This window comes from Polypterus senegalus, chromosome 2, assembly GCF_016835505.1.
Source record: "Polypterus senegalus isolate Bchr_013 chromosome 2, ASM1683550v1, whole genome shotgun sequence".
NCBI classification, from domain to species: domain Eukaryota; kingdom Metazoa; phylum Chordata; class Cladistia; order Polypteriformes; family Polypteridae; genus Polypterus; species Polypterus senegalus.
The window spans coordinates 288,345,340-288,357,989 of record NC_053155.1 but is presented as its reverse complement, the minus strand read 5'-3'; the positions used below and the strand labels follow the sequence as shown (position 1 = coordinate 288,357,989).

The following is a 12,650-nucleotide window of genomic DNA, read 5'->3' as shown; positions in this document are numbered from 1 at the left end:
AATGTTAGTTGTTGGCCACATTTCACAAAATGTGTCATTTTCACAAAAACACAACAAACTGCATTCTCTGTAGGTCCTGACATTTTTCACCAGCACTGCCAGTTCGTCGATCTTATTTGGTAGTGAGTTCACATTTCCCAGGATCACCGAAGGCTTGTAACACCACTTTCTCGTTAGCTGCTTAGCTTTTAGCTTACTGCACTATACCGCCTTCTTACCGTGTCAGGTAAATAGGGAACCACACCGGCACGGGCCTTTGTAGTCAGCGCTTGAAGTTGACTGCCTGAATAGACGAGTCTCGCCGTGTACAAATCCATGTCCAAGTAGTAAAAAGTGTCCAGGGAACGAGTCCACATAAAAGAAAGTGGTAGGAGTGATCAGTGAAGTAGAGAGAAAGGTAGAAAGATAAAGTCATACACAGAGCTGCTGGAAAGGCTGCCACTCTCGGCGGTGCCTGAGTCATACCTCATATAGTCCTTTAATGTGGATTGAATGGTATCATAATTATGATAAAGGTGAGTCCTGATTCAACAAATTATTTGTTAAACGTTTGATATGCAGAATGTTACTAGTCTATTTTAAAAATGTACTGATAAGTCGGTGTGTTGGGTTTTTATAAACATGAGTGTGCTTGGAGAGCCATTTTTAGTTGAGTTAAAAACTGATGCTGAGTTATAAGTGTTTTTTGACATATGCATTATTGTTAGCTAGTTTAAAAATTAGAAAAACTTTGTACTTTGTCTAAAAATACTGAATGTAGGATTTATATTACTTGTAATTTTCTGCATCCCTTGTCCTGGGGGGGGGTTCAATTTCAGAACAAGAAACTGCAAGGGGACAGTGAGGTTGACATAGAGCCCCAGGTACAGAATGATAATCCAGAGAATGAACAGTCGCCTCCTTCCCCTGAGCCTACTTCACAGGAAATTCATAACGAGGTTAATCATCAGAAAGTAAGTGACATTTTGTTATCTGCTTCACTGTGCTTTGACGCAGTTGTTTAATGGATATCACTTAATTTTTTGAATTAGGTGAAGGAGGTACTGAGAAATTCATAATAGTTTTTAAATATTTTAAAAATGGAGAGTCATAAAATATGTTATTTATTAGCTCATATATTACACTGTTGAGGGAGATAAATATGAGTTCTGATATTGTTAGTAAAAACAATCAAATATTGTAATGCAAGTTTCATGTTGAATTTAATATTTCTTAGTACAAAATTCATTTAAATATAATATTTTTAGGTGTTTTCAGATATAATGGAGAAAGAACTTGCTGCAATTGGTATATCTCAACATTAAATAACTGGGCTTTCAGGGGATTGATTTTGTTGAAATTTGGCGCACTTCTTCTTCATTGAAATGTATCAGGAAAGATATCTTGAATACAGAGCTCTGTACAAGTTTTTGAAACTCCAGCTTCTCCTATCGAAAAACAGTGGGTTTTTGAACTTGTTTGTCTTAAAGCAAAGAAACTAGCTCTATAATTTCAATTACATTTTTGTCTTTTGTAGACAGTGTAAGTTATCTTGAATTGATATACTCATTAGTCAACAGTACGTTACACTAAAAACAACCTAATAGCTGAAACATCTACACATTGTAATGATGCTGTATTTCAGACTTGGTCTCCATCATGGTCTGAAGTGGCCAATAATTTTACCATTAGACCTAATATTTATTAACATTCTATCAGCTACATCTTTCATAAATTTTATGTTTAAAAAATGTAAAGTACAATTAGTCACAGACCCTCCATAACAAACACCGGACATTAAGCAATGCCATTATTACATCGCTTTAATTGCAGTTCTCTGTCTATAAAAGCTACTAAACCACTAAATCGTATTTTGCTCTGTTTTTAAATATATGTTTACTGTACTGTACTTGAGAAATACTTTTTTAATATAGTCTTCTAGTGCATGTAATTGCATTCTATGAATCAGTTATTTTGAGACCTTAACTATTTAATAAAAAAATGTGATAACCGCTTCCTTGACGTACCTAAAACTATGTGACATTCTTAAACTTTCAAATCTGTTAACACCAAACGCCATGCTCATGTTTTCTCAGATTGTTTATATTCCAGTTCAGCATTGTCCACTGTAAACAACTCTTTCCTCGGGTGCTGATTTTGTTTTTATATTATACTTCTCTTTAAGAACAGTTTTGTTTAATTTGAGAACAAGCATGCCGAATTTAAAATGTCTGGTCTGAAATGCACGTCATGCATTAGCAGATACTATTCAGTTAAAAACTTGATGTATATAGAGCGAAGAACTATAGTACAATTATTTGTATACAATATTTCTCACATTCTCTCCTCTGAAATATACTAAACCTCTGAGGTAGTGAAAAAAAAGCACAAATGTCAACTTTAATTGCAAGAGAACAATGAAATGAAACACACTAAGTGCAGAAAAGCAAAGCAGGAAGATAGAATCCAGCAGTTCTAAAATGAATTATGAACACTGACATATTTCTGTGCTTCCAGGCCTACTTTTGTAAGAAGGAAACTGCATAATGTCAGATGCCAAGTTTGCATATCCATGCTCTGTGAGTGGTGTAGCCATTCCCTGTTCTCCATTGCGGTCTTGAAACCTTCTCCAGAGTGGAAAATTATCAGTCAAAAACAGAGAGAGAAGAGAAATTAACAAAAGCTGGAAAGAACAACAATGCATATTTTAAAACTGGCTGCAGAAGTAAAGTAATTTGCTCAGAATCACACAGTGAGTTTGAGGCATGAACTGAACTGGCAAATTTCTGGTTTAAATTTTAACCAGTTCATCACACAACAAAACTTGACTAAAGTCACATAGTCAGTGGTGTTGAAGTGACAATGATGAGGTTTAAAATCCCAACACCTGAGCCACTAGGCCATACTTCTGGACACTTACAAGGAGGCATCCTTACCAAAGAAATGAAGTTCTGTGTTTTTGCGGCATACATATGTGGAGCGTTTTAATACATATTTATCAAATTGCTTAGTGTGAGAGAAAAATCTGCAAAGTTTATTTAGGAAGAATAAACTGCTCTTAAGATTGAAACTGGCAAGGCAAAAAATGTTTGAATATTATTTTTTGTTAATGAAGGTCTAGCTTTGTTAAGAAAGGACACGTTGTCCGGATATACACATTCAAGAAGTGTACCACTGAATTTGCAAAAAGTTGAAGAAATTAAGAGTGCCTGAAATTCTCAAGGAACAACTGCAGTTTCGATAAGATACAGAAGCTAATCTCATTGATTATAATGTCATGGCTACAAGTGACCAGGGAGATGTGAATCTTAGTAGTACCTGCTGCATATTGACATCTAGTAGCGTACCAGGATTTGATCTGCAGGTATAACAATATTGACATTGTTGTGAAGGTGATACATTAATAGCACTTACACACATGGCCTAGTCAGAATCCATAGATGCCACTCACCTTTAAAGAAATCTAGCCCTTTTTCTTTTCTAGAAAATATTTTAACCCGTAGACATCTGAAACGTAATTCATGAGAGTTGACGTTTTTAGTGATTTTAGTTGTAGTTTTTGTTAACAATAATAACTTTTTTCTGTCAGAATGGTCCATAGTAAGGACTGAGCATGGTATACTTGACCACCTTTACAGCAGTCATCTTTAACATAGGCTCACTTAATTTGCATTAGAATTGTGTATGCTACAGTACAGTACAATAGAAATATAACTTTTCATTTTGTATGCTAGGTTTATTTATTGATATATCCTGTCAGTTTGTCTTTACTTAATAAAAAGTTGATCACAAAAAACAAATCAAGCCAAGAGAATCCACAAAGAATATTAAAGATTCACCAAACAAATAAAAACTAATAAACATATAAACAAAAAAAAATTAAATACAAGAGTGTTGTGATATCCATTTCCTTTACTAACATATTTATGCTCTTAGTAGTGTTTAACCTGACATGAAGTGTGGTGATAGAGTGCACTATAAAGTGCCATTATTGAAATGCATGCTGTATCATTTTTGGGTAAACGTTGCATCTGCCGTTTCACCACTCTCGTTTTCCACTTGGTTGATCACGCCAAAGTGTCAGAATGGGAATTAGATTGCCTGCTGACTGTCCAAGATGCTGTAGTACTTAACCTTTACATCTGCTCTGTTGGTAGGTAGTTAGCAAAATATATGTGTGAAATATCAGCTCTCCACTTCTTTGGCTGTATGCGTGTATGCCATGCCGAAATGACTAGAAGTTCTATCAGTTAGTTCTGTCTTTGCAATATAGAGCATAAGCGCTTGAATAAGATACGAATTAAAGTAATTAGTGTGTAAATGTGTTTCCTGTTTGATATATACATTTTAACATTGTGTTTATGCTAAAATGTACATGATTTCCTGAGAGAGAAATGAACTAAACACACAAAGGACACATAGTGAGCAATAATGAAAAGCGTACATAATCACTTCTGGTATAATAACAAAGAGAGAACAGTGCCTGGTCTTCAAGTGAGCTTTATGAGTAGCACTAGCTTTTATAGGTCAAATGCCATGTTTGCAGGCTGTTCTTAGGCTTCCTCCATCACTCCAGTGATATTCTGTTTAATGTAATGGCAACTGTAAAGCAGCCCGCTATACACGAGAGTGAGTGTGTGCTGTGTGTGTGATCTGTGGAGGCTTGGTATCTCATTCTGAAAGCTTGTTCCTGCTTTCCTTCAGATATGTTCACGAGAGGCTTCAGCTACATGAAACCCTGTACTGAGTAAAACAAAATTGGAAATGATTGGAAAGATTTAATTTTATTACAACACTTTCATAAATTGAGAAGGATGCTGTGTATTTTTAAAGAATCCTTTTTTCAGTGCACTAGTGAAATTAAGTATCCATTGTTTTGTTTTCTGTATCTATCCACGTATTGACAAATTAAGATTTGATAAAGTTGAAGCCTTGAATCCATCTATCCCTCCATTTTCTGGAGACATCATTAAATACCTTTCCAGTATTACTGGCTAGGAACAAATTTTGGACAATTTAGCAGTTCATTGCTGGACATGTTCACATGCACTCTCTGTCATATATAGACCGTTTGGAGTAGACAATTTACGATGCATGAGGCAGCGTCAGTACCTGGGAAAACCCATGTAGGCTGTGCTTACCCTTGTACTTGAGCCTGGGTTCCTGGAGCTGGAAGGCAACAGTGAATAACCACTTGATTTTGCAATGCTTTTCTAAACCCTGACACTAATGCCGATTCTCGTGACATTCAATTTTGGCTTCACTAACTGGCCCTCTTAGTAGCACTAAGTGGCAAAATCTCCTTTAGTCCTGTGAAATTCTAATCGTTTTTTTTTCATAGTGCAGCACCGAGTTAAGATAATTTGGGTGCCTACAATTTATTTCCTGTATTTTTCTTTTTAAATGTTTATTTCCTTTAACTGTTGTTTGCATCTCTAAAAAATTACAAAACAACTGATACGTTTGAGGTCTTGATTACAAATTTGAAAACAGTAATAAATTGCAGTGCAAGGATAATAAGTTGTCCAGGTTCATCTGGCAGTTTAAGAAATTTTTTGGCAACCTTTTTTAGCCAGTGTTTTAAATTGTTCATTACAGTGTGCCAGTCACTCAGTAACTGTTCTGATACATGACCCCTAAATAGTGCAACCTGCATTCAAAATACTGTGCCTTCATGCTGATATAAGACATTGGCCTGCTGTTCTTGAAAACGTTGTACTTTACTATATTTGGAAAGCTGTTTCCAGTATGTTCTATACATCTTTTGAGCTGAGGGATGAACTCTTCAGCTGTCTAAGGTGTCTGGCAGTGATGATTTCCATTATACACACAAGTTCTCCCTATCTGGTTAGTGGAAAAGCAGAAACAAAGGATTCCCAAAGTGAGATAGCATCAGATAATGTTTTAGACCCCAAAAAAAGAAAAGATATAGCATGTAAGTGGGTAATAAATCTATTTCTAGCTTGGTTGACCCTCTCTTACATGTGTTAATGTTGCCTCCTGTGCTATAAACACATTTTGAGGGAGAACTGGGGGTAAGTTGCATGTAGTCAGGACGCTCACTTTGGCAAATACTGCTGCATGGATTTTCCACCATTCCAGTGGCCTGGTTTTACTGTCCATACAAGGAACAAGGACATGCGTGTCTCTGAGCAAATTACACTCAAACTGTCTGTACACCAATTAAAAGCAACAAGAAAGAAACGTGAACGGTTACTTCTTAGTTGTTGTAAGCTGCCTTGGGTAAAGGCATCAGTGAAATAAATATGATCAAACATGAACATAGACACATTATATACAAGGTATAGGGCGGCATGGTGGCGCAGTGGTAGCGCTGCTGCCTTGCATTTAGGAGACCCGGGTTCGCTTCCCAGGTCCTCCCTGCATGGAGTTTGCATGTTCTCCCTGTGTCTGCGTGGGTTTCCTCCGAGAGCTCCAGGTTTCCTCCCACCGTCCAGAGATTAGGTTAGGTGGATTGGCAATTCTAAAAAATTGGCCTGGGTGTGTTTGTGTGTATCCTGCAGTGGGTTGGCACCCTGTCCGGGATTGGTTCCTGCCTTGTGCCCTGTGTTGGCTGGGATTGGCTTCAGCAGACCCCCATGACCCTGTGTTTGGATTCAGCGGGTTGGAAAATGGATGGATGGATAAAAGGTGTATATATACAGTATATATGTATGTGTATACATAATACAAAACAAAATTACCATTATTGGGGCCATTTACAGATGTACTGCCTACATCTAGAGCTAGACTAACTGACACACATTATAAATTATCTCTTCCATCTCTTACCAATCTCTAGGTGCAGCCAGCGACTTGGGCGCTGCAGCTGAGTCATGTTTATTCAGTGACATAGTATTATTCCATAGTAACACAGACCTACTTGGCAGTCCTCTGTAAGCCCTCCTCGAAGACCGTTAAGGTGGTTTCTGCTGAACCTCCAGAAAATATGCAATTAACAAGCATTTGCTCTGTACATTCTATTCCACATGACTGTACCATATAGTAAGAGTTATGAATGGCTTTGATGTCCAAACAGACCACAAGTCTGTTGTCTGTGGTAGAGTATCTCACATTCTTAAACACAGCCTTCATATTGCATCATAAAGCTGTAGCAGCATGATGTGAGAAAAATGTTTTTGGCCAGGATATTGATTCCTTAAAAGAAGGGCTTTCAGAAGCTTCCTGATGCCTTTTTTTCTACAGCACTCACTCACATCATCATGTCTTTCGCCATGAAATGAATGACGCATTGGTGATGTCCTCATGCCTTTTAGCTTTTCTCTTATATGTGGTTGTGGCTGCAAATGTTGACACAGTGGATACCCTTTGAGTGTTCTTTCTTGCAATCTTCATATATGAAGGGATGTTATCTTTTGAGGTGGTGCAGTAGATTTGATGCATTACCAGTCTTTGTGGGTCCTTGGTGGTGGCATCTCTTGCAAGATGGGTTTAACTGGGTTTGGTCTGATTTTCATAACTGAGCTACTTCCCAACATATGTGCCCTTTCCTTGGTACCATGTCTTTCTGGGCAGTTGCTACACTTGGCAGGAGGTCATCATTGCACACCATCTCTCTTCACGCTCACAACCACATTGTTAAGTTAGTAATTACCGCCTGTCTGTTTCATGGGGACATGAGAGAAGTGCAAAGTGCAGCATAATTGGCTGCAGTTCACATCTACATGCTGTGTGATAGGCCACAGGGCTTGTCTATTCCTGTATAAATGAGACGAATGAAAAATGTTCTATTGAGATTAATACCCAAAAATGATCATTATATATAATAAAATAATAATTCAAGTTGAATACAGTTATATCAGTCTGTCTATCAAAAAATACTTTCCACAAGCCAGCACTGTTTTAGCATGCATTTAAATTCAGAACAACTTTTACTTTCATTCATGAAACTTATGGAAAAATGTATTTTCTTACTCAAGTCATTTTGTTTTTTAAATAAATTGCCTGTTTTAAATAGTAATGGTGGAAACCTGCTCAATCATTCATTTTATTTTTTTTCTCAGCTAAATGGAGAAATCAAAACAGATCAGCCCCCTGATGCTAAGAGACCCAAGATTAAGGTTAAGACCATTCAGTTACCAATTGAAGCAAGTCTTGTGTGGCAACTGGGAAGAGATCTTCTGAACATGTACATAGAGTCAGAGGTGTGTATTGTGACCTCGAAATTAACGTAACACATGACAAAATGTAAAGAGGTGTGGTAATGAGGACTAGACATTTTAAAATGATACTGACACAAAGGATATTCATTAACTCTTGGATATTTTTAACACTGCATAATTTCTGTTAGAATATGATTTATTTACAGGTGCCCCAGATTTTCAGTGCATGCATTATCGAGTATATCTTTTTTGTTTTAAGTTGGGGGGTGGGAAACTGTTTTAATGTAGACCGAACTCTTTTAATAATGTTTGTTTCTTTTGCACAATAGGGAAAAATGGTAATGCAGGATAAGCTGGAGAAAGAAAGAAATGATGCTAAAAATGCAGTGGAGGAATATGTGTACGATTTCAGAGACAAATTAGCTGGCTCTTATTCAAAGTTTGTAAATGATGAGGTATGCTTTGTTTAATTTTATTTAATATAATGTGAGAACTCCTTGTTTTTGAAATTAGATCCTGCTTTATTAAGTTAATCTATGAGAATAGCTTCACATATTCTCTCTAAGATAGAGAGATCTTCATAAAAAGATGATAAAGCTTTAAAAGAAAATCTTATTTCAGAAAATCAAAAATATGTTTAAGGGATAAAGGAAAAAGCATGTAGAAGATACATTGTACATAAGCGGTTAAAAATAACAATAATAACAATAATAATTGTTTTTGTTTGTTGTGTTGTTTAATTTTGGCCCTATGAATAATGCAAGGCAGTGAGTTGTCCCATTGGTTAACGTGATTTTTGGCAAGTCACTATCTTTATAGACATTATGTCTTCAAACGTCAATGTCACATTTTCACCTTCGACACCACCAATTTGTGCTTTACAGAACTGACGGGCTGCGGATGTTGGCTTGATGGTGCCCTGTGGTAGACTTGCATTCCTGAGCAGAGTTCACTCCGGCCCTGTGCATCAGTGCTCTTCCAGTATTGTGCTAATTAGATTAGATAGGGTTATATGACTGGGTTAAGAGGATAGAAATACAAATATTTTGCAAGCTTTTGAAACACTCTTTCATTTGAAAAAGACTTGTTTTCACATAGTATAGATTAACATTGTAATTAACGGGTATTTTATTTTAATTATTGCAAATATTTTTCATTCAGGACCGAACTAAGTTTTCTGCACTTTTGAGTCAGACAGAGGATTGGTTATATGAAGAAGGACAAGACCAGCCTAAGTGTGTGTATGTTGACAAGATGGCAGAATTACAGGTGAATAAATTTTGTAGCCTTTCTTCAAAGCGCAAAAACTCTTTTTTCTCTGTGCGTTATTTTTCAAACTCACTGAAGATAATAGTAGTAAAATCCCAAGATCATTAAAGGCCACAGTGACAAGGAATACGGTTACATTGATTTATAATTTGGTAACTTGTGACTCCTAAAACTTTGCAAACATATTGGCAGCCTGCCTAATGCAGGTTCCTCAAGAAGTACATCAAGTTCATCTTCAGATTGAATTTAAAGATGGGAGATTGTTTTTACCTATATTGTGTCTTGAGTTGTGAGGTCCAATGGATAAAATCCTGCTGGGGCTCTTGTGATGTGTGCCGAACACAACTAAGGATTCTTACATTTTTCTTTTTTGTTTCCAAATAGAACTTGGGGACACCAATTCAGAACAGGTATTTGGAAGCAGAAGAAAGGCCCAGGGTGTTGGAAAAACTAAAGAATGCAATTCATCATTACATAAAAACTGCTGAAGACTTCAGAAATGGAGTACGTATGTTTTGTCATTGTCATGTGTGTTGTTTCTGCAGACACAATGCTGCTTGGTCTTGAAACATCAGACAGTTAAATCCTAGGCAGAGCTGCAAAACCCATTTGAGATTTCATGAACAGCTATGACAAAGTCATCAAAAGTAATGGTCATGCTGGGCCTTGCAGATACACAAGTGGACATTGAGGCCTTGAGAACATCAAAGTAATATACAGTGGTTTTTCAAAAGGAGGTCATGAAAATGGGCAGCACAGATTATATTTGGTAAAAGTTTTTTTATTAAAGAGAAGAATAAGAATAAGGTGCTACTTTTTCGCTCTGATTTTCTATTAGGGATTGGCCATGCCCTTAAACACTCCTGATTACAAATATGGATTTATTGGCTATAATCCTGCCTCTTTATTCTCTGATCTCCATAAGTGAAAAACTACTGTTTGCCATTTTTTCACCTAGACATAATAATGGCCTAATTCCCAATGAGGTGTGCCAGAGAGAAAGTTAAGATCTGTTATGGTTTAAGGATTAGCACATAACGTTGTGACAAATAAAAGCAGCAAAATTATCACCTTTTGGAGTCTAGTACTAGGGTGTTGTACCGTGTCGGCCATCATGAATGTAGTGAAAAGTCAAGCAAAATGACAACCTTTATTGGCTAACTAAAAGGATTACAATATGCAAGCTTTCGAGGCAATTCAGGTCCCTTCTTCAGGCAAGATCTTTTGGAATGTAAATGTTACGATTGTCTGTACTTTTCAATCTCTCTCACTTTTGTAGTTTTAAATCTATTTGTCATGTTTGCATAACATTCTAATTCATTCTTTTTGTTTAAGGATGAAAACTATATTCACATCGACGTGACAGACATGGAGAAAGTTGAGAACTGCTACAAAGAGACGATGGAATGGATGAATAATGCCATTAATGCTCAAGCAAGTGTTGGAATTCATGATGATCCTGTGGTTCGGGTAGCTGAATTTAGTGCAAAACTCAAGGTATGTCCAGAGAAGTATGTGGCTCTCACATTAGAGGAAATGTACTTTCTTGTTAAAAAACACATGGCTACATGACCTAAGCTTGGTGTTCAGTGTCCAAATGATGGCAGAGCTGTTTGGCAATGTCTATGTTCTGATAGCCAAAGTTACCTTTGAAAGACACAAATAGTTCAAGGTGATGCTACTCATCTTCTATCCTAAACTATACAAGCATTACTTGTGAATTTCCCCTTGGGATTAATAAAGTATCTATCTATCTATCTATCTATCTATCTATCTATCTATCTATCTATCTATCTATCTACTAAAATGTCTGACTCCATATGCCATGCACATGTTTGATAACTGATCATTTCTGCTATTTATAGTGTGCTCTTGACTGTAATTCCCAATAATTTGCTTCATGGTACTCTTCAAAATCGTGGCATTCAACAGCAGTGGGCATTGACTCACATTTCTAGTTGTTTTTTGTTCATCTGTTAGCGTATCATTTACTTACATTCCACAGAATCCTTTCATAATGTGATTTGGATGTATATTTGAGTGTTTGCCAGTGAGTGCTGTTGAAGACAAATGCACATAGGAAATGGTAAAGTAGTCTAATGTGCTACAGTTTTCAAAGGTCACAAACATAACTTGTCCCATCTATACGCTGGTTCTTGTAGCTGATCTCTGATCATCTGGGTTTTTTCCCACAATCCAGAGACCACACATTGTTCATCTTTGACTGTGTGTCTATTGGTCTGTGTAAAAAAAAAATAAAAAAATAAATCAAGACAGCAAACAAATGTCATTTGCAGAAGACAACAATTTTTGAAAATAAAACGGCACTATCGAGAGACTGGCTAGGTAATCATACAAGATCAGAACATTGTTGTTGACTAATCACTTTTCTTGTAAAATTCCTGAGTTGGCGATGTCTCTAACTGAACTAGAGACGTAGGCGTAGACAGCCTGCCAAGTAATGAAAAGCCAAACATACTAATTAATGTGCTTTTTTATTTATGATATATTTATTAATTTATCTAATATTTACAGCTAAAAATATATGATATTGTGAAAATAATCCAGTAGCAGAATTATGTTTTAAAATATTTGGCCCCATTTATTTTAATGTTTCTCTCTCACTCTTAAAAAGATAGTTAAAATATCATATTCTTTTTGTTCTTAACATCAGCCATATCATACATATTGCATATCAGGGATTTTTCCTGCTTTGCATCTAAACCTCCTGGGCTAGGCTCCGGGTTTCCTGTGATCCTGCTCTGTATAAACAGGTTTATATACTGTGTATATTGTTCTTAATCTTAGATGCTGTCTCTGTCATTTTGTGACTGTCCATGCCCCTATTACCTACTCTTGCTCTGCTCATTCAGGGTTTACCATTCTTATGTATAAGCTATTCAGATCTCACTGCCCCTAACCTTGACACTACATGCTTGTTTTTCTTTGTTTCCCTCAATACAGCTGTGGTGAGGTCGGCACACTGATTCAAGCCTAACAGTCCTGTTCTTCCTAAGCCCCTGTGATTTTCATGATCACACCTGTCAGAACACAGTAGATTCTGTTTTTTTCAGGCCTACATGTGGCAAAATTCTGTCTATAAATTGTTTCTGCCTGAGATGGAATCAAAGATCAATATGACTGGTAGAAAATAACAAAGCCCAGTTTGAGAGATTTGTGAATGCAACATTGAAGGCATTCATTATAATCACATTGTCGCTGGAGCGCAATATGTTGTGTGCTGTAGACATTTAGTGTAAAAAAAACCCTCACACCTTA

General features: G+C 36.6%; 1 protein-coding gene across 1 annotated transcript in view; it reads left to right on the top strand.

Moving 5' to 3' along the window:
- Positions 1-12,650, top strand: part of LOC120523979 (heat shock protein 105 kDa-like) — a 41,227-nt gene that overhangs the window by 22,084 nt on the left and 6,493 nt on the right. Inside the window, exons 12-17 of the mRNA XM_039745734.1 lie at positions 819-953; positions 8,004-8,144; positions 8,432-8,557; positions 9,264-9,371; positions 9,756-9,875; positions 10,707-10,868. Of these exons, the coding sequence (XP_039601668.1) occupies positions 819-953; positions 8,004-8,144; positions 8,432-8,557; positions 9,264-9,371; positions 9,756-9,875; positions 10,707-10,868 (792 nt within the window). The remainder of the gene's footprint in view (positions 1-818; positions 954-8,003; positions 8,145-8,431; positions 8,558-9,263; positions 9,372-9,755; positions 9,876-10,706; positions 10,869-12,650) is intronic.